We start from the raw sequence: 25,756 nt of genomic DNA, 5'->3' as shown, positions 1-25,756 counted from the left end.
CTGTCTGTCTGTCTGTCTGTCTGTGCTGTCTGCTGTCTGTCTGTCTGTCTGTCTGTCTGTCTGTCTGTGTTGTCTGTGCTGTCTGTCGTTCTGTCTCTTCTTTGAGGTACTGGCGAGCTGGGCCTTCAGCGGAGAGTACTTTAAGGTCCGTCTGTCTCTATGGCTCTGCTGCCGTCTTCCTCTCAGCTTTCCTACTGTGTATCTCTTACACTTACACACTAGTGTCTATCTGTCTGCTTGTGTGTGTGCGTGTGTGCGTGTGTGCGTGTGTGTGTGTGTGTGTGTGTGTGTGTGTGTGTGTGTGTGTGAACAGGAGGAGGCGTGCTCCATGGCGTGGGCTCTGCTCACGGTGCATTTCGGGATCCCTGCAGACAGACTCTACGTGTCCTATTTCGGCGGAGATGTCGCGGCCGGGCTCCCAGCGGACGAGCAGACCAGACGCATCTGGTTGGACATCGGGTGCGTAACCGTACAGTACCGTCTTAGAACCGAACCGTACCGTACCGTGCCGGTTAGGATGCGGAACCGGGAGAAAGTGGAATCGGTTCCGTCGCATCTATTATATTAGATTGGGGAGAACTCCATGGCCACATATTTGTGCCCGTGGAGCGCACAACGTTGTGCGCCAGTTCTGGTGGGCAAGTTCATAGACCAGTGGTTCCCAAAGTGGGGTCCGCGGACCCCATAGTGGTCGTTGAGGGAGTTCCAGGGAGGTCCCCAGCTAAATGACAGTTTGGAACAAAATGGACCCCTTGTGGGTCGGTAACTCTTAGAGTGTACAAATGGAACCAAATGGACCGCTAACGGGTCCATTTGGTTACATTTGTACACTCGGAGTTAAATTGACATTGATTTTAAAAAATTATAAATTGGGGGTCCCAGCCGTAGACTAATGACTAATGCATGTCCTTGAAATTAAACGGGTTGAGAATCACTGCTAGAGCCATGAAAGTCTTCTCTTATGGGGCGTCCCTGGAATATATTTTCACTGCTATTGACCACAACGTATGTGGAGTGGACGTGCGGTTCACGCCTGTGCTTTGTGGCCGTGATACGTCACTGACTTTACTTGTTGGGAAAACAAAAATAACTAAATCAGCTCCCAAACATTTTCAATATATCTTATTTTGAAGTCCACCGACCGGGAATAGTGTTTAAAGCTATCTAGCTATATATCTCGTGCAGACTCCTCATTCAAATGTGCACTTGCAGTTTGGGCAACTCCAAAGCAAACTCCACTTGCCCCAACATTTTTAATTACCTGCTATAGTGTACTACTACTACCGATACTTTTCCGATACCAATACAGCATCGGGACATCTCTAATACTAATGTATGTGATATGCATAAGGGACACCTGGAGGCACCTAAGACCCTACTTTCTGGCCTTGACAGCCCATACATCCACACAGAAAGGTCCTATCTGATTGACAGCCCATACATCCACACAGAAAGGTCCTATCTGATTGACAGCCCATACATCCACACAGAAAGGTCCTATCTGATTGACAGCCCATACATCCACACAGAAAGGTCCTATCTGATTGACAGCCCCATACATCCACACAGAAAGGTCCTATCTGATTGACAGCCCATACATCCACACAGAAAGGTCCTATCTGATTGACAGCCCATACATCCACACAGAAAGGTCCTATCTGATTGACAGCCCATACATCCACACAGAAAGGTCCTATCTGATTGACAGCCCATACATCGACACAGAAAGGTCCTATCTGATTGACAGCCCATACATCCACACAGAAAGGTCCTATCTGATTGACAGCCCATACATCCAAACAGAAAAGTCCTATCTGATTGACAGCCCATACATCCACACAGAAAGGTCCTATCTGATTGACAGCCCATACATCCAAACAGAAAGGTCCTATCTGATTGACAGCTCATACATCCACACAGAAAGGTCCTATCTGATTGACAGCCCATACATCCACACAGAAAGGTCCTATCTGATTGACAGCCCCATACATCCACACAGAAAGGTCCTATCTGATTGACAGCCCATACATCGACACAGAAAGGTCCTATCTGATTGACAGCCCCATACATCCACACAGAAAGGTCCTATCTGATTGCATTAAAATTTAAAATACGTTAAACTCATTTTGCCACTCACTTCATGCATACGCATATTACCCGCTTTTTGCTTGTATACGGTAAACTTCTTGAACCCCAAGTATTCCTAGTCTGGGTGGAACATTCACCAAAAAGTGGCACAATCTAAAATGGACCGAAGAAAGCGGTAGTGCTGCACTCCATTCTTGCTCAAATGTGAATCTCGATTTTCCTCCACAAGATTTGAGAACACAATTCCAACATTTTCCAACAGCAGAGCTTTGTGGTGGTTCTGGAGAAACGTGGGTCCCCCTGACTCGATACCGGGAACTGCACCACTCCCTGTGGGGGGTGTGGAACGCGTGTGTCGAATATGAAGTCGGTGGGGCAAACGGTTCTCGAGTTACGTGCATTACCACCGTACACACACGCAGACACGCACGCACGCACACACACACACACAGAGACGATAAATAATAAATAAATAGATAAATAAAGCTAGTATTTGTGTTATCATTTCAACAGAGTTCCGTCGGAGCGCATTCTGCCGTTTGGGCTGAAGGAGAACTTCTGGGAGATGGGGGACACGGGCCCCTGCGGCCCCTGCACCGAGGTCCACTTTGACCACGTCGGAGGGGGACGCCACGCCGCCGCGCTCGTTAACGCTGACGACCCCGATGTGGTGGAGATCTGGAACCTTGTGTTCATGCAGTACAACAGGTATGTGTATATATACTGCTATAGTACTGCTACTACCAAATATTATACTACTACTAACTAATAGTCCTGAATGAGGTCTGGGCCTTGTCAGAGTCCAGGTTATTATATTTAAAGGTATATTCAGTGATTTCGCTTAATTCAAATATTCCTTTTTTTGTTTTCTTGTGATAATCCTCCCTACTATAGAGTGTGCTGACCATATAAGGAGTTCCTCCCTGTCCCCAGTTAACCCCTGGGGGTCAAAAAACCTTAGGTTTCGTTTTTGGCTATAGGTGGCCCAGCCTTCATCCAATCAGGATAGAGAGGGGCCTTCTGCCAATCATGATCGAACGGGGGCGGGCCTTGGTGTGTGTGTGTGCTGTTGGCCGCTTGTGTCCTCTCAGGGAATGGGACACTAACCCTAACGCTTGTGTCCTCTCAGGGAATGGGACCGGAGCCTGCGTCGTCTGCCCCGGGTCAGCGTGGACACGGGGATGGGGCTGGAGAGGCTGGTGGCCATCCTGCAGGGACGACGATCCAATTACGACACAGACCTGTTCACTCCCCTGATGGACGCCATGGGCCAGGTAGGACCACCCATCAGATAGGACCACCCATCAGAACACTAAGGGCTAGGTAGGACCGCCCATCAGAACACTATGGGTCAGCTAGGATCACCCATCAGAAAACTTTGGGCTACAGTAGGTAGGACCACCTATCAGAACACTATGGGCTAGGTAGGACCACCCCTCAGAACACTATGGGCTAGGTAGGACCACCCCTCAGAACACTATGGGCCAGGTAGGACCACCCATGACATAATTGATTTTCTGTTTCACACACCATTTATATAATGTTCTTATTGTGATCATAAGACCTGATTACTGAATTAATTAAAGTCTCGATGTGGTCTGTCTGTCTGTCTGTCCGTTAGGCAGGTGGGACGATTATGGTGGTCAAAAACATTGTGATAGCGATATTATCACAATAGTCAAAATATGCTTAAAACTTAAAATGTTCTGGGGGGGGGAACATTCATTTGTCCAAAAAATATGAATATTAATTTGCACCTCAACAAAAGCCAGTTCAAACTAGTGTATGACGACAATTTCACTATACATTTTAAATCTCCACAAAACAATTATTGTATTTTTATCACGATAAAGGATACACAATTTTAATTTTAATTTTTATTATTTCTCTCTTACACAAATCAGTATTTTTTTCTTTATTTTCAATTCTGTAGCAAATGACAGGAAACATTTTTTTCCCTCCAATCCTGTTTTTTAACATTAGTTACATTACTCTTTTCAATTCTGAGGTAAGGTGAGCCAACTGTACTCTCCTCTTTTCAATACCGTGTTGCAAATGACCGGAAACTGTTTACATAAAACCTCAAATCCTTGGATCGCGACACATGTTTTTTATTAAATCGATTTGAAATTGTCACCAGTTTATATATCGATATACGATATATCGTTACATGGCTAATAATAATGCAGACCGTCGTCCTGTACCTACTCTGTCTGTCAGAGTGTCAGAGAGGCAGGGGCTGAAATCCCGCAAGAGGGCACTTTTGGACTAAAACAGCGAAAATAGCAGATCTACAAGCTCTCAACTCAAGATAGCTTGTAGATCGGCTATTGCTGGAGCACAACCCAGCACTCTTTAACTAGTGGAGATGTGGTGTAACGACATGGATTTCGAAACAAATTAGTTCAACGCAAAATTCAGCGTTCCAAGTTCAGGAGACTTAAAAAAGAATAAAAAAACTATTCTCCTGAATGCTGCCTTCCGGTTACGGCATGGAAAGGAGTGGCGTTTTTTAGCATTTCTTTCACCGTGCAGTAAATACTGCATTCGTGGTCTTGGAAAGGCCAGTTGTTTTACAGACGAGGTAAAACAAAGCCCCCTTTTGACGTCTTATCTCTTTATGTGTGCACGTCCCGTCCCCAGGTGTCCAGCGTGGGGCGCTACCAGGGCAGGACGGGCACAGCGGACCACGGCCGGGTGGACATGGCGTACCGCGTGGTCGCCGACCACGCTCGCACGCTGTCCGTCTGCATCGCCGACGGAGTTTACCCCGGAATGTCGGGAGCGGAGCTGGTTCTCAGGTAGCGATAATAATAATAATACCTGGGACTTATATAGCGCTTTTCTTAATACTCAAATACGCTTTACATGTGTGGGGCCCAGGGGGGGGGGAACATAAGAAAAGTACAACTTTATTAGAAAGCAAGTAAAAAAAACGATATTACCGATTATTACCGATATCGGCCAATACCGATTGGCCCATCCCTCGTCCTATCAGGAGGATTCTGAGGAGAGCGGTGCGGTTCTGCGCCGAGGTGCTGCGGGCCCCGCAGGGCTCGCTGGCGAGCCTGGTGCCCGTGGTGGCCGACGTCCTGGGCGACGCCTATCCCGAGCTCCGGCGAGAGCAGCGCAGGGTCATGGAGGTCATCGACGACAGCGAGCTGCAGTTCCTCAGCGCTCTCCAGCAGGGGCGCCGCGTCATCGACAGCACCCTGAGCAAGGAGCAGACCCCCCCGGGGGGGTTCTTCCCAGGTAACGCATTGGAAGGAATATGGGGGAAGAGGGAAGCTTGTAGATCTGCTATTTTTTTACGGTGGTTTACGTACGTGACCAAATACATTTTGGGGGTCCTTGATTAAAAGAAATTGTAGAACTACTGAAGTAGGGTAATGCAAACGTGTGTGTCTGGGTTTTCATGTGCGTGCGTGCGTGCATGTGCCTGCCTGCCTGTGTGTGTGTGTGTGTGTGTGTGTGCGTGCGCGTGTACAGCGCCGGTGGCCTGGTCTCTGTTCCGTAACCTGGGCTTCCCTCTGGACCTGGTCCATCTGATGCTGGAGGAGAGAGGAGCCTCGCTCGACCACCAGGAGATGGAGCGCCTGGCGGAGAGAGAGAAGGTGATTGATTGGCCCCCGTCGTCGCGTCGGAGAGAGCCACGACGCGATTGGTCCCCGTCCAGTCAGAAGACACGCCCTGTCACAATTATGACACAATCGTGAGATAATTGCGATAGTTTTTTTAGTCGTCGGTCGTTTCCACATTTTTTTCTACATTTTTACTCTTCATTCTTTGTATATTCAAGTAATTTGTGGGGTAGAGGCTTTAGTTTCCCACATACTATCAGTCCGACAGTCATTAGACCGACAACCTACCCCAAGCCCTAACCGCACGCACGGCGCAACGCATGTCGGACTGACAACACATGTTGGGAGCGACGGGTGATTCCTGCATGTCGTACCTTTAAGCGACATGCACCCCCGATTAAACAAAGCCGGAAATTCTAATTCTGTTCATAATGTTCCCAATGTTCTCGCTCTCTCTCTGTCTCTCTCTCTGTGTGTGTGTCTCTCTCTCTCTCTCTCTCTCTCTCTCATCCCCAGAGTCTGTCACGGGACGGTCCAGAGGAGGACGCCGCGGCCGCCGCTGGGGGGGTGAAGATGGACGTCCACAGCCTGGCCCTCCTGCAGAGCCGGGGGGTCCCGCACACCGACGACAGCCCCAAATACCAATACAGCCTGGATGCCCAGGGCCGATATGGTAATGTTTAAAATACAGCCTGGATGCCCAGGGCCGATATGGTAATGTTTAAAATACAGCCTGGACGCCCAGGGCCGATATGGTAATGTTTAAATTACAGCCTGGATGCCGAGTGCCGATATGGTAATGTTTAAAATACAGCCTGGACGCCCAGGGCCGATATGGTAATGTTTAAAATACAGCCTGGACGCCCAGGGCCGATATGGTAATGTTTAAAATACAGCCAGGACGCCCAGGGGCGATATGGTAATGTTTAAAATACAGCCAGGACGCCCAGGGCCGATATGGTAATGTTTAAAATACAGCCAGGACGCCCAGGGCCGATATGGTAATGTTTAAAATACAGCCAGGACGCCCAGGGCCGATATGGTAATGTTTAAAATACAGCCAGGACGCCCAGGGGCGATATGGTAATTATCTAACCCATTGAGACCTGAGGCCAGATTCTACAAAATGTCTTCTAAATCATAGAAGTTATCTGAAAAATATATATAAAAATAGAAAAACTGCCCCTTGGGGCACAGGTCTCCACCAAGGCAGGTCAGGTTGTGGCCTCCTGGTGGCGATATAATAGGCCAATGTGAAAAGGCCTGTCTCAATGTCTCACGCCTTGGATGGCAATTGGATGATTTGAGGCATTTTATTCCAAAAATGTGTTTTGCAAAGATCCACCTGTTGGTGGCCCTATAACAGGCCAATGTGAAGATATACTCCTCAGCCTACTAGGAAAGTCTGAAAGATTTCATGTAAATTGCATGCTGCGTTCATGATTTGAGGCTTTTTTCCCCCAAAAACGGGCCAATCCTGCAAACTTTGAAAGCTAATGTTAGCCAATTAGGATGGAATATGAAATATCGGACAGATCTGTCGTGAACACATGACTATAGAGATAGTGTGTAACGATTTGCGGGATTTTTGGACAGAATCTGGAGGAGTAATATAAAAAACATCACACCCGTGTGAAGTGAGGGGCGCTAATATATTAAAGTCTAACTCATGGTGATTAATAGGTGATGTAAAACAAACGGTGCCAACACAAACATGAAATGCCATTAACTATAAAGAGACAATATGACGTAATGAGGGACACTATGACGTAAATTATCCCTTCATTGTCAATGGCGTTTTTCTGGACATTTTTCCGGAAGTGCATTATTTGTCAATGGGACCCTATATACTCTTGTAAAGTATGTTGAAAATGATGGTTAAAGTGGTTGTCAAGCTAAGGTGACACAGATGCGTTGTGGCAGTGCAGCTCGGCGTGCCCCTATTTATTTATGTGTGTGTGTCATTTTGTGTGTGTGTGTGTGTTGCAGTGTTCGCGCCGTGCACGGCCACGGTGCTGGCTCTGTACAGCGGGGGGCGTGGCCTAGTGGATCAGGTGACGGAGGGCGAGAGGTGCGGCGTGATCCTGGACCGTACCATCTTCTACTCGGAGCAGGGGGGGCAGGCGCACGACCAGGGCTACTTCACCGCAGACGCACTGCAGGTCAGACGCAGAACTGTCAAAATAAATGTTTGTTACTGTAGTTACTGTACTCATCCCATCTTTGGACGGGAATTAGAAACACTTCTGCTGCACCAGTGCAGTGGGCCTCAAAGTGTGGTGACGTCAGGACTTTAAAAACCAGGGCATGAGTGAGTGACGTCAGGACTTTAGAACAATAAGTGACATTAGGACTTTAGAACCAGGGGATGAGTGAGTGACGTCAGGACTTTAGAACAATGAGTGACGTCAGGACTTTAGAACCAGGGGATGAGTAAGTGACGTCAGGACTTTAGAACAATAAGTGACGTTAGGACTTTAGAACCAGGGGATGAGTGAGTGACGTCAGGACTTTAGAACAATGAGTGACGTCAGGACTTTAGAACCAGGGGATGAGTGAGTGACGTCAGGACTTTAGAACAATGAGTGACGTTAGGACTTTAGAACCAGGGGATGAGCGAGTGACGTCAGGACTTTAGAACCAGGGGATGAGCGAGTGACGTCAGGACTTTAGAACCAGGGGATGAGCGAGTGACGTCAGGATTTTAGAACAATGAGTGACGTCAGGACTTTAGAACCAGGGGATGAGCGAGTGACGTCAGGACTTTAGAACCAGGGGATGAGCGAGTGACGTCAGGACTTTAGAACCAGGGGATGAGCGAGTGGCGTCAGGACTTTAGAACCATAAGTGACGTCAGGACGTTAGAACAATGAGTGACGTCAGGCCTTTAGAACCAGGGGATGAGCGAGTGACGTCTCCTCCTCCCCTTCCCATCGTCTCCAGGACGTGCTGTTTGCGGTGGAGTCCGTGGAGCAGGCGGGGGGCTACGTGGTGCACCAGGTGACGCCCACCGCCGCCGCTCCCCTGCGGACGGGCGAGCGCGTGCTCCTGCAGCTGGACCAGGCTCACCGCGTGGCCTGCATGGTCAAACACACGGCCACGCACCTGCTGAATCTGGCCCTCCGCCAGCTGCTGGGGGACCGGCTGGAGCAGAGAGGGTCCTCTGTGACCGCGGACAGGCTGCGCTTCGACTGCACCGTCAAGGTACTGAACACGCACGCACGCACCCACACACACACACACACACACACACTAGGACTAGGGCATTCACTTCTAGTAATTTTTACTAGTTGACTAGTTACCTAGTTTACTAGTCGACTAGTTGACTAGTTGTTTAACTACTTATTATGTAAAAAAGAAAAAGATAAAAAAATCTTTTTTTGAAATAAATATTTGTATAAAAACTAGTACCAACAAGGTCGACTACTGGATTTACTAGTTGACTAGTTGACTAGTTGTTTAACTACTTATTATGTAAAAAAGAAAAAGTTTAAGAAAAATAAACATTTGTATAAAAACTAGTCAACTAGTACCAACAAGGTCGACTACTGGATTTACTAGTCGACTAGTTGCTTAATGCCCTAACACACACACACACACACACACGCACGTGTTTTGTCATGCATTTCATAATATGCGGTGTGTGGTATGTGGATTGTTGTTTTCTGCTAATATGGGGTATGAATCTGTGCGTGTGTGGTGCGCTTGCATGTGTGTGTGTGTGCGTGTGTGTGCACAGGGGGGCCTGAGTGTGTCCCAGCTCCAGGACCTTGAGCGTTCTGTTCAGAACATCATCAGGTCCAACCTGCCTGTTCACTCCATGGAGGTCCCTCTGGAGTGGGCCAGGACCGTCCCAGGACTCAGGACTACAGTAGAACAGGTACCAGTCTACCAGAACCTTTTATCAGGACTCAGGACTTTAGCAGAGCAGGGGTTCTCAACGTTTTAGAGAGAGATAGACAGAGAGAGAGCCAGCCAGACATTCACTTTTTTTGAAAATAATTTCCCCCCCCCCCGAGGGGTCGCGACCCACGGGTTGAGAACCCCTGCAGTAGACCACTAGACCAGGCCGGTAGCATGGGACGAGCTGTGTTATATTAGCCTGGGGGGGGGGGGATTGGGTCTGGTCTGGCACTCCTCAGTTTAATTTACATTTCACCCTCAGAGTTGATGGGTGACCAATCAGAGCCCACATATTCAAAATGAGATTTATTTTTGTTGCTGTGGCGTTGGAATCTGTTTGTGACCTGGCCCCTTTGGAAATAACATATCTTCCATACTAATATTTCTGCAGTGATAATAGAGCGTCGCAGTCCCGCCCCCTTTCATGACAACGCCAGGCCCAGTAAATAATTCCCAATGCATTTTTCCCATATAGACACTTCAAAAAGTATTTAAAAGACCTTTTAAGCGTCGTACGAAGCCAACTCGAGTCGTGACAAATCATGACAACAAACACAATATTTTGGACCAAACAAATAATTACAAAGAAGAAAAACAACAAAAAAAAGTATTGTAACCTGTCGTTTTTTTCTACTTTCTAATTCTATGTTTGGCCCAAAACAGTGTGTTTATTGTCATGATTTGTCACGACAAGAGTTGGCTTTGTCCGCGGCGTAAACATCTTTAAATAAATACTTTCTGAAAAGTCTATGAGGAAAATGAACGGGGGAATTCACTTCCGGGTCTCTCGAGGGGGGGGGTCGATACTGCGACGCCCTATAGTCTGAAGTTCCAGTCTAATATAATGCGGTCAAACTGGCCTCATATTGTGGATGTTTGATGTTTTGACCCGCTCTGCAGGTTTACCCGGACCCTGTCCGGGTGGTGTCCGTGGGTGTGGAGGTACCGGAGCTGCTGGACGGACGGACGGACGGGCAGACGTCTGTGGAACTCTGCTGTGGGACGTACGTTTTTAACTCAATTCTTTGCTTCTGGGGAGGTCCCTGGAACTACATATTTTGAGTCGGCAGCCAATTACATATAATCTTGGAGGTCCTGCCTGTCTAGCCTGTGTGTCACTCTGCCTGCAAGCCCTCCTCCCTGGCCTGTGTGTGTCTGTGTCTGTGTGTTAGGCTTGCAACAGTGACACTTGGTGGTGAACAAACGCTATGATGCTATTTTCATGCTCGGACAGACAGACCTAGGGACACACATAGCTGTCTATAGGAGTGGTTGCACCACTATAAGATTTGACCGCAACGGGACTTTACCGTTTTCTCTGGCGGCAGTTCTCGTGTAAAGGTGGTCTCATTCTCTCATCTCTCATCAGCGGCCATACCCGGGGTGGGTTGGTATAGGGTTATACCACCCCATACCCGGGGTGGGGTTGGTATGGGGTGGTGTTTTTTTGTCCTTGATTTTTCTAATTATTTTATTGTTCAATGCTGCTAAAGTGTTTTTAGCAAGTATATAAAGTATTTTTTGAACAACAAGAAAGACCACATTTAACCTCTCTCTCTCTCTCTCTCTGTGTAGTCATCTGCTGTCCACGGGGGCGATCGAGGACCTGGTGATTGTGTCAGAGAGACAGATTATTAAAGGAATCAGCAGAATAGTAGCTGTTACTGGACAACAAGCTAGACAGGTAATACACACACACACACACACACACACACACACACACACACACACACACACACACACACACACAGTTCACAGTGCATGTAGCTTGTACCTGACAGGACAGGTGTGTTTGTTTTAAGTACCTGTGTGTGTGTGTGTGTGTGTGTGTGTGTGTGTGTGTGTGTGTGTGTGTGTGTGTGTTTCAGGCCAGGGAGGAGGGCGAGGCGTTGTCTCAGGATGTGGAGTCTCTGTTGGCCAGAGTGTCTGGCTCCACCCCTTCCTGCATCCAATCAGCACACAGCCTTTCCAAGGAGGCGGGGCTTCTGACGGATGTGCGTAAACTCTTAACGATTTGGGTGCCGGGGAATCTTTTCAGAATAAAGGCGCTAGAGTGTCAAGCAGATGAGGGAGATTTTACTCTGAAAACCCTCGCCTTTCATTTCCCCACAAAACTGGGAGGTGAAATCTTCCCACATATACTCGTGGGTCTGTAACTCTGAGAGTGTACAAATGGAGAGTGTACTCTGAGAGTGTACAAATGGAACCAAATGGACCAACGGGTCCATTTAGTACACTCCCAGAGTTACATTAATATCGATTTTACAATATAAATTGGGAGTCCCAGAGATAGAAATGCCATTACATGGTGGTCCATAGACTAATGCATGTCAAATCTTCTCTTATGGGGGTCCCTGGCAGGCTGGCATATAATTTCAAATGGGGGTGCGCGGGCTAATTAGTGTCAATTTGGGGGTCCTTGACATGAAAAAGTTTGTGAACCTAATACTGTCACATCAACCTGACACGCTGCTGTTGATTTTATTGTCAGGTGGTGGGCAGCACTGCTGCCCCCCAGTGGCAGAAGAGAGAACTCCAGACGCAACTCAAGTCTCTCCAGAGGAGCTGCAACACCGCTATCAGGAAGCTGGAGATTAAAGAGGTAACACAATGCTACGCTATGCTACACAACACTGCTGTCAATAAAGAGGTAACGCAATGCTATGCTACACAACACTGCTGTCAATGAAGAGGTAACACAATGCTATGCTACACAACACTGCTGTCAATAAAGAGGTAACACAATGCTATGCTACACAACACTGCTGTCAATAAAGAGGTAACACAATGCTACGCTATGCTACACAACACTGCTGTCAATAAAGAGGTAACACAATGCTATGCTACACAACACTGCTGTCAATAAAGAGGTAGCACAATGATATGCTACACAACACTGCTGTCAATAAAGAGGTAACACAATGCTATGCTACACAACACTGCTGTCAATAAAGAGGTAACACAATGCTACGCTATGCTACACAACACTGCTGTCAATAAAGAGGTAACGCAATGCTATGCTACACAACACTGCTGTCAATAAAGAGGTAACACAATGCTATGCTACACAACACTGCTGTCAATAAAGAGGTAACGCAATGCTATGCTACACAACACTGCTGTCAATAAAGAGGTAACACAATGCTACGCTATGCTACACAACACTGCTGTCAATAAAGAGGTAACGCAATGCTATGCTACACAACACTGCTGTCAATAAAGAGGTAACGCAATGCTATGCTACACAACACTGCTGTCAATAAAGAGGTAACACAATGCTATGCCACGCTACTGTGTGTACTTAATAATATATAAAACTGTGGAAAATAACAGGCAAAAATATTTAGAGAATAAAGAGGTTGCGCTACACTGTTCAACATGGAGATAATTCTGACAATGTCGTGTGCGACTGTGTGTGTGTGTGTGTGTGTGTGTGTGTGTGTTCCAGGCTGCAGATAAAGCCCAGCTCTTGCTGCAGAAGCACAGCGACAGAGACGTGTTGGTGGACTGTGTTGATGCTGACTCCATCTCAGTGAGTTGACTCTTGTCTCACTTAATGTTTTTTTTTTTTAAATATTTCACACTGAAATGTTTCATGTCTTTGACCCACGATCAGACTGTCCCACATCCCTGCTGGGGGGGTGGAGGGGCTTGTAGATCAGACTGTCCCACATCCCTGCTGGGGGGGTGGAGGGGCTTGTAGATCAGACTGTCCCACATCCCTGCTGGGGGGGGGGGGGGCTTGTAGATCAGACTGTCCCACATCCCTGCTGGGGGGGGGGCTTGTAGATCTGCATGTCATTATCCAAAATCACAGACAATATCCAGTCTAATATCATGATATGGATATAATATTGATATTGCTCGATCAGATCGGGCACAACCCTATAGCTGATACCGATGTTAACAGAAGGTAAACGGTGTTAATTACGGTATTCATTACGGTATCATAATTATCGTCTATGTTGATGAATAAACCGTGTTAATTACAGTATAATTATTATCGTGTGTGTTTAATGAACATATGGTGAACAGTGTTAATTACAGTATAATTATTATCGTCTACGTTAATGAACAGATGGTGAACAGTGTTAATTACAGTATAATTATTATCGTGTGTGTTTAATGAACAGATGGTGATGAAAACGGTGAACCAGCTCAGTGACAGGGTTCCAGGCTGCCTCGTAATGCTGCTCGCTCACCAGCGGCATTCTGGGAAGGTTCTGTGTGCCTGTCAGGTACCCAAGGTAATACAAACGCGCACACACACACACACACACACTGACACCCTTGTGGTTCCGCTCTAATAAACGCATGAAAAAAAGTACTTTTAATTGCACTTTTTCTAAACTTGTTTATGTTGTAGCTTCTGAGGCTGCCAAGGTAAACGCAGCATGACATTTCTGTTTGTGCGTGCGTGCGTGTTTTGTTTGTTTCCCAGGGCGGGACGTCTCTCTCGGCCAGTGATTGGGCGTTGGCCGTGTGTCGTCACCTGGGCGGGAGTGCCGGGGGCTCCGCGCTGGTTGCCAAGGGGGCGGGCACATGCGATGACATCACAGAGGCGCTGAAGTGGGCGGAGCAATATGCACGCAGGAAAACGCAGCAGAAGAAAGCAGATTAACACTCTTGAGCGGTGAAGACGGAGATCTACACTCTATCAAATAGTTAACGCTCATCGCCAGGGACGGAGATTAATCAAAAGACGGAACATTAACCATTTCATAACCGGGAGCGCACCGCTCTACAGGCTGGGAGCGCCTGTTGGGCAACATTCGATGTCATTTCCGGTTGGGACGTCATCCAAAGTGGTCACCGCTCCATTTTAATGGACGGGTTGACAAATCTTAAAAACGTGAATAACTCTTGATCTAAATCAACGATTCCAATTCTAACCAACGATTATATTTTTGACGGCCCATCGCGGTCCCGTCGCTTGTGTGGCGTTTGAAGAAGGCTAATCAATCACACCTGGCGATCCCCTCGGGGGTGTTTTGGCTACATCTAGCGCACCTTCCAAGATGGCGCGGTGCAACCTTGAATTAGGCTCTGAAGCAGCAAATCGCTGGGCGCAATGATTTAATGGTTCCAAATACCCCTGGAGGCTAAGGGTGTTAAATGATGGGACGTTAATCTTTGCACCAACATATTTTTGTTATTTATACTTGGGGACATTTTCATGCCGGGGTCAAGTGTGTGCATACCGTATGTGCGTGTGTGTATACAGTATGTGCGTATGTCCGTGCGTGCACGTGGGTTCTTGTGTGCAGGGAACAAATAATGACACTTTAGCCTGTATTTCTTTGTTTTAAAAGAAGTAAAGATGCAATTCAAGGTTCAATGTTTCTTTATTTTTTACTCCTTTGTAGAATTACTCAACTCAACTTAATTCATAGAGCACAATGCACATTAATGACAAAGTGCTGTACAGGTTAAAAGAAAGCAAAGAACAAACGATACAATATAAACAACCATTTAAAAACATGAAAAATAAACGGGCACAAACAAAGCAGAGGGGAACACTAAAGGCCACGGAGAATAGGTGGATCTTAACCCATTCCGGGCGGGAACCCCTTTTGTTGTTAGCATTATGTTGTGCTTTAGCTATTGAGAAATAGCAGATCTACAAGCTCATAGTGCGCCACAAAGTAGGTCTTGTAGTCTTGTAGCCTTGAAGTAGGCTTGTAGGTCTGCTATTTTTGAAAAATCATACAAATGTGGCGCATATCATTGAATATATATATTTGAGAGCGAACATTTTTAACAAAAATATTTGCTTCTGGGGGGTCCCTGGAACTACATATTTTGAGATGGGGGGGGGTCCGTGGCCCAATAGAGATAATTCTTGACATGAAAAAAGTTGAGCACCACTGACATAGAAACATGGGTTTTTCCGAGAAATGTTTGTGGATTTTGAAGACTTTTGTTTAATCCGTCCAAAATGGGTTGAGCAAAGATCTGAAAGTAAAGATGGACTGGGCTCTGATGTGAAAGAGTAGGCATTCCAGAGCCTGGGGGGGCAGCCGCCGAAAAAGGCTCAGAGCGCCAAGGTCCTGACGTCACTCGCTCATCCCCTGGTTCATGGACGTTTTTCTCTATGGAGAATAACATGGGCTCGTCTTAAAATCGTCTCATTTATATAAGCATTGTGGTCCAAAAATAAACACGCTGTCTCGGCGATATTGTCAGGGAGGTGTCGGTTATGACAATCAGTCCCTCATATTTGTTACAGTCTGTTTCTAGTGAAAATTTAACTAATTCAGCAGCAGTAATAATAGCGTTTTTTTCTCTCATATCAGTCAGTTGATTCTTCATATCCAGTGTGAAACGTCCTGGATGATTTGCTTATTTTCCAATCACAGTTCTTACATGAGGCGATCTAAAATCCCCCCATGGGGATTACGATGCAAATAAAAAGTACAGGGACCTGTGGACCTAGCGCTCACACAATTTCCAACTCTGAATTTGAACCAATTCGGTAGCATGTAGCAACCACACTCTTGAAGATCGGCTATTTTTGCTACGACAATAATATGCAATGTGGCCCTCTGCAGTGAGTGTGGAAATATATAGTGGCCCTCTGGAGTGAGTGTAGAAATATATATAGTGGCCCTCTGGAGTGAGTGTGGAAATATAGTGGCCCTCTGGAGTGAGTGTGGAACTATAGTGGCCCTCTGGAGTGAGTGTGGAACTATAGTGGCCCTCTGGAGTGAGTGTGGAACTATAGTGGCCCTCTGGAGTGAGTGTGAAAATATAGTGGCCATCTGGAGTGAGTGTGGAAATATAGTGGCCCTCTGGAGTGAGTGTGGAAATATAGTGTATTAGTGGCCCTCTGGAGTGAGTGTGGAAATATATTGGCCCTCTGGAGTGAGTGGAAATATATTGGCCCTCTGGAGTGAGTGGAACAATAGTGGCCCTCTGGCGTGAGTGTGTGTGTGTGTGGAAGGAAATATAGTGGCCCTCTGGAGTGAGTGTGGAACTATAGTGGCCCTCTGGAGTGAGTGTGGAAATATAGTGGCCCTCTGGAGTGAGTGTGGAAATATAGTGGCCCTCTGCAGTGAGTGTGGAAATATAGTGGCCCTCTGGAGTGAGTGTGGAAATATAGTGGCCCTCTGCACTGCAGTGAGTGTGGAAATATAGTGGCCCTCTGGAGTGAGTGTGGAACTAATTCAAATTAGCCGACTTTTGGGAACAAAACACATGAAGTGCGTGGTTCGATCGCACAGGCGGACCTCAATTCGCCATCGAGGACGCCACAGCTGAGCCAGCGGACGGAACAAAGTTTTCATCACGCAGGTTCGTTTGGAAAGACTCTGCAGTGTGTGTGTGTGTGTGTGTGTGTGTGTGTGTGTGTGTGTGTGTGTGTGTGTGTGTGTGTGTGTGTGTGTGTGTGTGTGTGCGCGTGTGCACACGCTCTGGCAGTGTAACGTAGGCCAGGGCATCAGCTATGGGGGTTAATCAGTAGATTAGGGTCTGCCCTGTAGCCAGCCCTATGCCACTGTGTGTGTGTGTGTGTGTGTGTGTGTGCGTGCGCGTGCATGCGTGGGTAATTGGATTGCTTGCTGATTGGTTGATCTGTCACATCAACTCAGAGTTCAAAGGTCAAGGTATTTAATAAATAACATTAAAATATAATAAACAAAATGTTCTCCATAATTTGATTGAACTATTATCAATAAAATATTGTTATATTGTTGTTGTTTATCTAAATGCTCTTCTCTTCTCTCTCTCTCTCTTTTCAGGTCAGTTGCCCATTGGTCCGATCTGGGAGGCTGATGACATCACAGCGGAGCAGAGCGATCACAGAGCTGAGGCTGATCCTCGGTGGCGGCACTATAACTCTAAGCTGACGCTAAGCTCCTGGGGAGGGGAGAGAGAGAGAGAGAGAGAGAGGAACAGCAAAGGTGATTCTTGTTCTGACATCTGAAGTAAGTGGTATTTTTTTTAAATACGCATTAAATAGCTCTATATTGTGACTAATAATCATTGCTATAGAGTGTTTGTTCAGTGACAGTGTTAAATAGCTCTATTGTGACTAATAATCATTGCTATAGTGTTTGTTCAGTAACAGTGTTAAATAGCTCTATAGTGTGACAGTAATCATTGCTATAGCGTGTGTGTTCAGTAACCGTGTTAAATAGCTCTATAGTGTGACAGTAATCATTGCTATAGTGTATGTTCAGTAACAGTGTTAAATAGATCTATATTGTGACAGTAATCATTGCTATAGTGTGTTCAGTAACGGTGTTAAATAGCTCTATTGTGACTAATAATCATTGCTATAGTGTTTGTTCAGTAACAGTGTTAAATAGCTCTATATTGTGACAGTAATCATTGCTATAGTGTTTGTGCAGTAACAGTGTTAAATAGCTCTATAGTGTGACAGTAATCATTGCTATAGTGTTTGTTCAGTGACGTTCACAGACGTGTGATTGTGTGCAGCTTGGGATGAGATTGGTTTTTCATGTTGTTGTTGTGATTAGTTGTCTTAATTTTACAAGTCGAGGTTTCACCAATCACCACATCGACAAACTATAAATTACAGAGTAGAGTGCAGGCAACATGACAACAGTTGTGGAAAATTGTTATCTGGGAGTTTTGTGCACGTGCACGCATGATGTAGAACATGTGAGGGTACCTATAGAGGACACGGGGAGAACATGTGAGGGTACCTACCCATAGGGGACACGGGGAGAACATGTGAGGGTACCTACCCATAGGGGACACGGGGAGAACATGTGAGGGTACCTACCCAATACCCATAGGGGACACAGGGAGAACATGTGAGGGTACCTACCCATAGGGGACACGGGGAGAACATGTGAGGGTACCTACCCATAGGGGACATGGGGAGAACATGTGAGGGTACCTACCCTAGGGGACACGGGGAGAACATGTGAGGGTACCTACCCATAGGGGACACGGGGAGAACATGTGAGGGTACCTACCCATAGGGGACATGGGGAGAACATGTGAGGGTACTACCTACCCTAGGGGACACGGGGAGAACATGCAAACTCCACACAGAAAGCCCCTTTTGCCAACGAAAGGGACGAAATATCACCCCTTTTAGACGTCAATGGAGCTTCTGTGCAAAGTGTGCATATAACCTGTTCAGTTAGTTGTTTAAAAGCCATGACTGGCAAGTAATTATGTTCTGTTCTGTCAACAGATATCCGTCTTAATTGGCTCGGAAATCATCATCATCATCATCATCATCATCATCATCATCACCAGCATCAATGCCGTTAGTTAAAAGCAAGAGGAAGAAATCGAAGAAGGACTTGAAAGAGGTGAAGGATGAAGAAGAGAAGGATGGTGAGAATACTGCAGTTTTCGTTGCTGTCAGGAGGAAACCACCTAAGGTTGTTTTTTTTTTTTTTTGCATAAATCAGTGCTATTGAACACCCGCTAAAGCAGCTAACTCCACCACCTCTCCCCCTCTCGTGCAAGTGATTGCCAATAATATATAACGTGACAACACCAATGTTGATGAGGCAGTTTTGTTTTCAAAATATAAGGTTTTATTAATTTCCTGATTTACCGTATTCATTTATTTTTATTTGTGGCTAGAAATAAATACATACACTTTTCCTCAAACCCTTAGATGTCCATATATGGAGCTGACCTGTTCTGACATCCCTTATGTTGATCTGCTCATCAAACCCTGTACACTCAAGACACGCTCCATATATGGCCAGTACAAAATTCATTCCATATGTTGATCTGACCCCCCCCATGCCAAATCGCCAGCGCTCGCCCAGCAGTCTGCTGTCACCCAGGTGGATGCACACACGCGACCTCTGTCGCTTTTAGTAAACTTCTCGCCCTCAGGGAGTCTTACTGGTAGTAAACATTTCGCCCTCAGGGAGTCTTACTGGTAGTAAACTTCTCGCCCTCAGGGAGTCTTACTGGTAGTAAAATTCTCGCCCTCAGGGAGTCTTACTGGTAGTAAAATTCTCGCCCTCAGGGAGTCTTACTGGTAGTAAACTTCTCGCCCTCAGGGCGTCTTACTGGTAGTAAAGTGCGACCTACTGTATTTCCAGGAGGTGTGGAGCTGCAGATGGAGGAAGCAGCCAGCAGGAGGCAGTCTGAAAGCATCGAGCCTGTGACTCCGTCCCCGCCGGAGGTGACTCCGCCCTCGCAGCAGGCAGCACCACAGAAGAAGAGGAAGAAAAAGAAGACGCTTCCGTCAGGTACCAGCAGATATATAAACATAGACACCTCATTGTCAGGTACCAGCATAGATATATAAACACAGATACCTAGACACCTACAAAACACCTGGGGGTCTATTAGAGTAATGTTAACTCCATAGACACCTACAAAACACCTGGGGGTCTATTAGAGTAATGTTAACTCCATAGACACATATAAAACACCTGGGGGTCTATTAGAGTAATGTTAACTCCATAGACACCTACAAAACACCTGGGGGTCTATTAGAGTAATGTTAACTCCATAGACACATATAAAACACCTGGGGGTCTATTAGAGTAATGTTAACTCCATAGACTCATACAAAACACCTGGGGGTCTATTAGAGTAATGTTAACTCCATAGACTCATACAAAACACCTGAGGGTCTATTAGAGTAATGTTAACTCCATAGACTCATACAAAACCCTGAGGGTCTATTAGAGTAATGTTAACTCCATAGACACCTACAATAGGGTCGATTAGAGTAATGTTAACTCCATAGACACCTACAATAGGGTCTATTAGAGTAATGTTAACTCCATAGACACCTACAATAGGGTCTATTAGAGTAATGTTAACTCCATAGACACATATAAAACACCTGGGCGTCTATTAGAGTAATGTTAACTCCATAGATCACCTACAATAGGGTCGATTAGAGTAACGTTGACTCCATAACAAAGTAGAAAACTAATATTTTTTAATATTTACCGTCCTTGTCTCAGAGCAGGAAGCGGAGCGCGACGCCACACCTAACGGGCACATGGAAGAACCAACCACAGACGGGGAGGAAGCAGTCACTGCGATTACAGCCAGGAAGATTAAAAAGAAGAGGTGGGTGGAACCTAATTGATTGACATTTGATCTCTCGTCGTCATGAAAGGGGGCGGGACTGCGACGCTCTACAGGGAGGGCGGATTGAAAGCGTTTGACCAACTATCAGTGGTGGAAAGTAACTGTACATTTACTTAAGTGTTGTATAATGTTGAGTTATTTGTACTTTACTTGAGTACTGTACTTGAGTACTTGAGTACTGTATGTCAAATGATGTGCAGTACCTTTACATATACTCCACTACATGTGAGCTTGCAGATCGTCTATTTTCTAAATATTTGTAATGCATTTGAAAACTTGAAAGGAGACATTCTGCATAGCGAGTACTTTCTACACTAGTACATTTTTAATACGGGAAATCTTCATTGCAGTATTGATACTTTTACTTAAGTAAAACATTAGTACTTAGTACTTTTTCCACCACTGCCAATTAATTAATTCATTTACATATCGGTTAATTTACATATAGATTAATTGACATGTCGATTTCACCTTAAAGAAGGAAGTCGAAGGCGGAACAGTACTCGAACGACCTAGGGGTGGAGTCTGATGACATCACCACCACCGACCTCCAATCACCCATCCCGCAGCATTCCCTGTTCTCCGCCCCCCTCGGGCCGAGCCAGCCAATCGGCAAGGTGTTTGTAGAGAGAAACAGTGAGTGTTACTCCATTACATGTTGTATACTCCATTATCTTTTTCTACTCGGTTAAACATCTATACCAGCTTTGACCCAGAGCTGACTGTCCAGGACAACACCAAGGTTTTTTGCCGTTGGAACTGAAGTTTATACCAATGGAAATAGTTTTGTATAATTCACATTAATATATTTATATTCAGCTACATATATATATTTTTTTTGAAGGGGTACAGGAGCACAGTTGGCTTTATTAGAGCACAGGTGGCTTCATTTAAACAATTTGCGTGTGTGCGTGTGTGTGTGTGTGTGTGTGTGTGTGTGTGTGTGTGTGTGTGTGTGTGTGCGTGTGTGCGTGTGTGTGCGTGCGTGCGCGCGGATGCAGGACGTTTCCACGCACAGCACACACACACAGACATGATGGAGGATTACATGGAGGTGAGACAGCTGTGGACCACCAGAGATGTAGCCATAAGAGTGCACAGAACCTTCAGGTACGCGCGCACACACACACACACACACACACACACACACACACTGTTCTGCCATGACTTCTTGGGCACGTTCGGAAATAGCGCACTGAGCGCACTGTGCAATGCAAACTAATAGGCGAGTGCGCTCCGGTGCGGTATTTCCGGACGCGCCCCCCAGCTGTCTCTACGTCTCTATACTACACTGCAGTGTCATTGGTCTGTTGATCTGTGATTGGTCTGTTCTGTGTCCGTGCTGCAGTGTGATTGGTCTGTTCTGCCATGGCTTCCTGGCCGGCCTGTCGGTGTGGAACGTCATCGTGGTGTACGTCCTGGCGGGAGAGCAGCTGACCACTCTACCTAACCTGCTGCAGCAGTACCACCCCCTGGCCTACCCCAGCCAATCACTGCTCTACCTGCTGCTGGCTATCAGCACTGTCTCCGCCTTCGACAGGTGTGTGAGACTGTGTGTGTGTGTGTGTGTGTGTGTGTGTGTGTGTGTGTGTGTGTGTGTGTGTGTGTGCGTGCGTGCGTGCGTGTAACCGTATAACCACTGTCATTTTTATTATTATTATTATTATTATTATTATTCATGTTCCAGGGTGAACTTGGCCAAGGCCTCCATGGCTCTGCGAGGTTTCGTCACGTTGGATCCCACGGCGCTCGCCTCTTTCTGTAAGTGATATCACAGCAAGTGACATCACACCTTCTGTAAGTGACATCACGCATCATGATGGGCGGGGTCATAGGCTACGGTGACCACTCCCTGGCCGCTGAACCAATAGGGCCCACTTCGGTGATGCTTGTACTTCAGGCCTGGATTAACAATGGAACTTTGTTTGCTGCTAGCTGTTAGCATAAATCTAGTTAACCTGTGCCACCGCCTGCGTCCACTTTAAGAGTCTCGGTTTCCGCCCCGCTGCAGCACACACACTAACCTTTGGCTATCGTTAGCATTCGCACACACTGTTTACCTGTCACCAGAAATGATTAAATGTCGGGAGCGATGCGAGACAAAGTCACAAATTAACTTTGGATGGATGACGATCACCAAGGACAACGCTCTTAAGCGTTATTCATAATCTGGATTTTCGGTGGTGAGGTGACCACCGAACTACAACACGACGTCACTGAGCCACAGTGAAGAGCAAACCACCGCTCTCCCCAACCCTTCTCTCGGTTTTTACTCACCACCGCTCCACGTTATTACAGCTCCGGTGGTCACCTCACCACTAGTTAAAACCCAAACTATGAATAGGCTTTTAGTTTCCGAGTTATGGAGGTTTGAAAATCCTGCTTTGAACCAAGGAAAATGGACCCCATAGCTGGTGGGGACGGAAGCGTTGCATATAGCAACCGGATCAATGTTAATAGCTGCTCTGGGGCAATACGGATAATTGACTTTGACGTGTTTCTGTCTGAAACTATTGCAGTGTGATATGTTTAAAATAATGTGTGTGTGTGTGTGTGTGTGTGTGTGTGTGTGTGTGTGTGTGTGTGTGTGTGTGTGTGTGTGCGCGTGCGTGCGTGCGTGCATTTTCACAGTGTATTTCATTGCTCTCATACTGTCTCTCAGTCAACAAATGACCAGCGATCGTATCAACCTTTATCCAACAGCCAATGAGACGCTTTGGTAAGACCTCTCCTCTCCTCTCCTCTTTGTTTTGCTTAGCCTGTTTCATTGTTGAGTTATGTTTATACTATTGCTATATTGTCATTACTATTTGCACTATGACTATTTGTTCTGGAAAGCACTTTGGGTCAAATGCTGTTGTTTTAAAATGGGCCTAAATAAAATTGACTTGAGACTCACTCTCTCTCTCCCTGTGTCTCTCTACGTCTCTCTCCCCCCAGGCCGCCGGGTTCGGAGCGTCAGATTCTGCAGCCGTGGATCGTGGTGAATTATGTGGTGGCTCTGTTAGTAGGCCTGGCGTGGGCCTGCATCTCATCCAGACCTCAGCTAGATTACACTGAAGGTACGTGCGGTGCTCTGTTAGTAGGCCTGCCGTGGGCCTGCATCTCATCCAGACCTCAGCTAGATTATTGAAGGTCGCAGTTTACTATGAAAACATCAGTAATCCTGTCGTGTCACGCCTCCATATATAGCCGATATCGGTCCATCACGCCTCGTGATCGTCTCCGTATATGGCTGTCTGCATATACTGTGTGAAGATCACGACACATGACCTCATCAAACCCTGGACAGCCATACATGGAAAAGACTGGATCATCACCTAGATCTGTATATATATGGAGCCGGCCAGCAACTCTACATCTGACCTCAAACCCGTCCCCACCCGTCCTTCCTCTTCGATGTCTCCCTTTTGACTGATATCTGTCCATTCAACAGGCCTGAAAATGTAGGCCCGGCCCTACCTGGGCCCTCATCAAACCCTGTATACCCTGTTTCGTTCTTGCGATGCATGTATACAATGTCTCCGTGGCCAGCAAGAGCATCTGTCCTCGCTTTCAGCCTCGCATCTAACATGTTTAAAATGGAGTTTGAAGTTACAATGGGTTTGTATAGGAAGGGGGCGGGGCAGCTAAATGAATGAATATCACATATCTAGATACTGAATCAGGCAACTTAAAAACGAAAAAATGACCAAAACTTATTCTTTTTTTTATTGAAATATCACATTAAAATAAAAGATATCACATAATAACATTAACTTCCAGGTATTAATTAATAGATCTATTAAAAACACTTTAACTGCCAGGTAATAATTGATCTATCTGTTAACACAGCGAGGTGTGATGTAATAAGAAGGGGTGTGGTCTCGTTGCAGACTTCCTCATGTCCATGGAGGTGGACTCGTACCCGCGACCCGACGACAACTTCCACGCTGACATCCCTGTATGACCTCACTTCCTGCGTGACATCACTTCCTGCGTGACATCACATCTTGTTTGGATTCACATCCATTTTTTATGTATATCGTTGTTGCCGGGCAGAAAAATCAACTTAAAAAGAAAAATAGATTTTTTTTTATTGCCTCATTGGACACGGGGAGAACATGTGAGGGTACCTACCCTAGGGGACACGGGGAGAACATGTGAGGGTACCTACCCTAGGGGACACGGGGTGAACATGTGAGGGTACCTACCCTAGGGGACACGGGGAGAACATGTGAGGGTACCTACCCATAGGGGACACGGGGAGAACATGTGAGGGTACTTACCCTACGGGGGGCATGGGGAGAACGTATGAGGGTACCTACCCTAGGACACGGGGAGAACATGTGAGGGTACCTAATCTACCCTAGGGGACACGGGGAGAACATGTGAGGGTACCTACCCTATAGGGGACACGGGGAGAACATGTGAGGGTACCTACCCTAGGAGACACAGGGAGAACATGTGAGGATACCTACCCTAAGGGACACGGGGAGAACATGTGAGGGTACCTACCCTAGGAGACACGGGGAGAACATGAAAACTCCACACAGAAAGGCCCTTTTGCATACACCGTTTCAGGATTAGCTTCGAGGGTAAAGTTGAGAGGGTGACCTTGAGTTCATGTGGGAAGTGAAGCTTTTCAGCATCCCTGTAGTATTATTGAAAATAAAAAAAGATGTCATCTCTAAACCAACATTTTATGTAGGCCTTGAATGGGTTATTATTATTATATACAAAGTCTTCTTCAAATTTACCCATGAACAGATTTGCATAGTTTGGAGAGAATGGGCTGCCCATAGAGACACCTTCTTTCTGAAGGTAAAATACATTATCAAATTTAAAATAATTCTTAGTAAGGACCTCATTTGCTAAGTCCATGACCAAATCAGTGGGAGGTGACTGGTCGTCTCTTTACTGCATATAATGTCGAAGGGCTTCTAGCCCTTCTTTGTGAGGTACATTTGTGTACAGACTAGTTACGTCCATAGTGCATAAAATATCTGAGTCTATTATGTCTTTGATAGAATTTAACTTATTCAGAAAATCAGTGGTGTCTCTCAAATAGGAGGGCAGTTTAAATGCCAGGCTCTTAATATGAGAATCAACAAACCGAGAGAGAGGTTCAGTTAGAGAACTATTACTCGCCA

At 46.2% G+C, this 25,756-nt stretch overlaps 2 protein-coding genes across 2 annotated transcripts in view; both read left to right on the top strand.

Annotated features, from left to right (window-relative positions):
• The window catches only part of aars2 (alanyl-tRNA synthetase 2, mitochondrial (putative)), a 16,618-nt gene extending 1,732 nt beyond the window's left edge, over positions 1-14,886 (top strand). Inside the window, exons 4-20 of the mRNA XM_080785657.1 lie at positions 314-459; positions 2,602-2,796; positions 3,218-3,362; positions 4,732-4,889; positions 5,087-5,340; positions 5,578-5,702; positions 6,186-6,342; positions 7,659-7,831; positions 8,613-8,873; positions 9,409-9,549; positions 10,473-10,576; positions 11,148-11,256; positions 11,441-11,566; positions 12,064-12,174; positions 13,021-13,104; positions 13,706-13,819; positions 14,014-14,886. Coding sequence (XP_080641783.1) covers positions 314-459; positions 2,602-2,796; positions 3,218-3,362; positions 4,732-4,889; positions 5,087-5,340; positions 5,578-5,702; positions 6,186-6,342; positions 7,659-7,831; positions 8,613-8,873; positions 9,409-9,549; positions 10,473-10,576; positions 11,148-11,256; positions 11,441-11,566; positions 12,064-12,174; positions 13,021-13,104; positions 13,706-13,819; positions 14,014-14,193 — 2,583 coding nt within the window. The 3' untranslated portion in view covers positions 14,194-14,886. The remainder of the gene's footprint in view (positions 1-313; positions 460-2,601; positions 2,797-3,217; positions 3,363-4,731; positions 4,890-5,086; positions 5,341-5,577; positions 5,703-6,185; positions 6,343-7,658; positions 7,832-8,612; positions 8,874-9,408; positions 9,550-10,472; positions 10,577-11,147; positions 11,257-11,440; positions 11,567-12,063; positions 12,175-13,020; positions 13,105-13,705; positions 13,820-14,013) is intronic.
• Positions 14,887-17,437: 2,551 nt separating this feature from the next.
• Positions 17,438-24,579, top strand: tmem237a (transmembrane protein 237a). Its single transcript, XM_080785714.1, has 11 exons — positions 17,438-17,497; positions 18,742-18,887; positions 19,616-19,765; positions 20,495-20,603; positions 21,103-21,260; positions 21,626-21,734; positions 21,973-22,164; positions 22,312-22,385; positions 23,256-23,343; positions 23,565-23,686; positions 24,500-24,579. The coding sequence occupies exons 2-11, from the start codon at positions 18,812-18,814 to the stop codon at positions 24,571-24,573; spliced, it is 1,152 nt and encodes a 383-aa protein (XP_080641840.1). The 5' UTR covers positions 17,438-17,497; positions 18,742-18,811; the 3' UTR covers positions 24,574-24,579.
• The last annotated feature ends 1,177 nt before the right edge of the window (positions 24,580-25,756 follow it).

This window comes from Protomyctophum bolini, assembly GCF_963924005.1.
Source record: "Protomyctophum bolini genome assembly, chromosome: 16".
Taxonomy (NCBI): domain Eukaryota; kingdom Metazoa; phylum Chordata; class Actinopteri; order Myctophiformes; family Myctophidae; genus Protomyctophum; species Protomyctophum bolini.
The sequence above is the reverse complement of the archived record's forward strand: the minus strand, read 5'-3'. Positions and strand labels throughout refer to the sequence as shown.

Bases quoted from the DNA above. Each gene is read 5' to 3' on its own strand.
- tmem237a (XM_080785714.1), top strand. From the start codon at position 18,812: ATGCCGTTAGTTAAAAGCAAGAGGAAGAAATCGAAGAAGGACTTGAAA. The intron at 19,766-20,494 runs GTACCAGCAGAT...TCCTTGTCTCAG, and splicing joins AAAGAAGACGCTTCCGTCAG to AGCAGGAAGCGGAGCGCGAC. The intron at 23,687-24,499 runs GTACGTGCGGTG...GTCTCGTTGCAG, and splicing joins TCAGCTAGATTACACTGAAG to ACTTCCTCATGTCCATGGAG.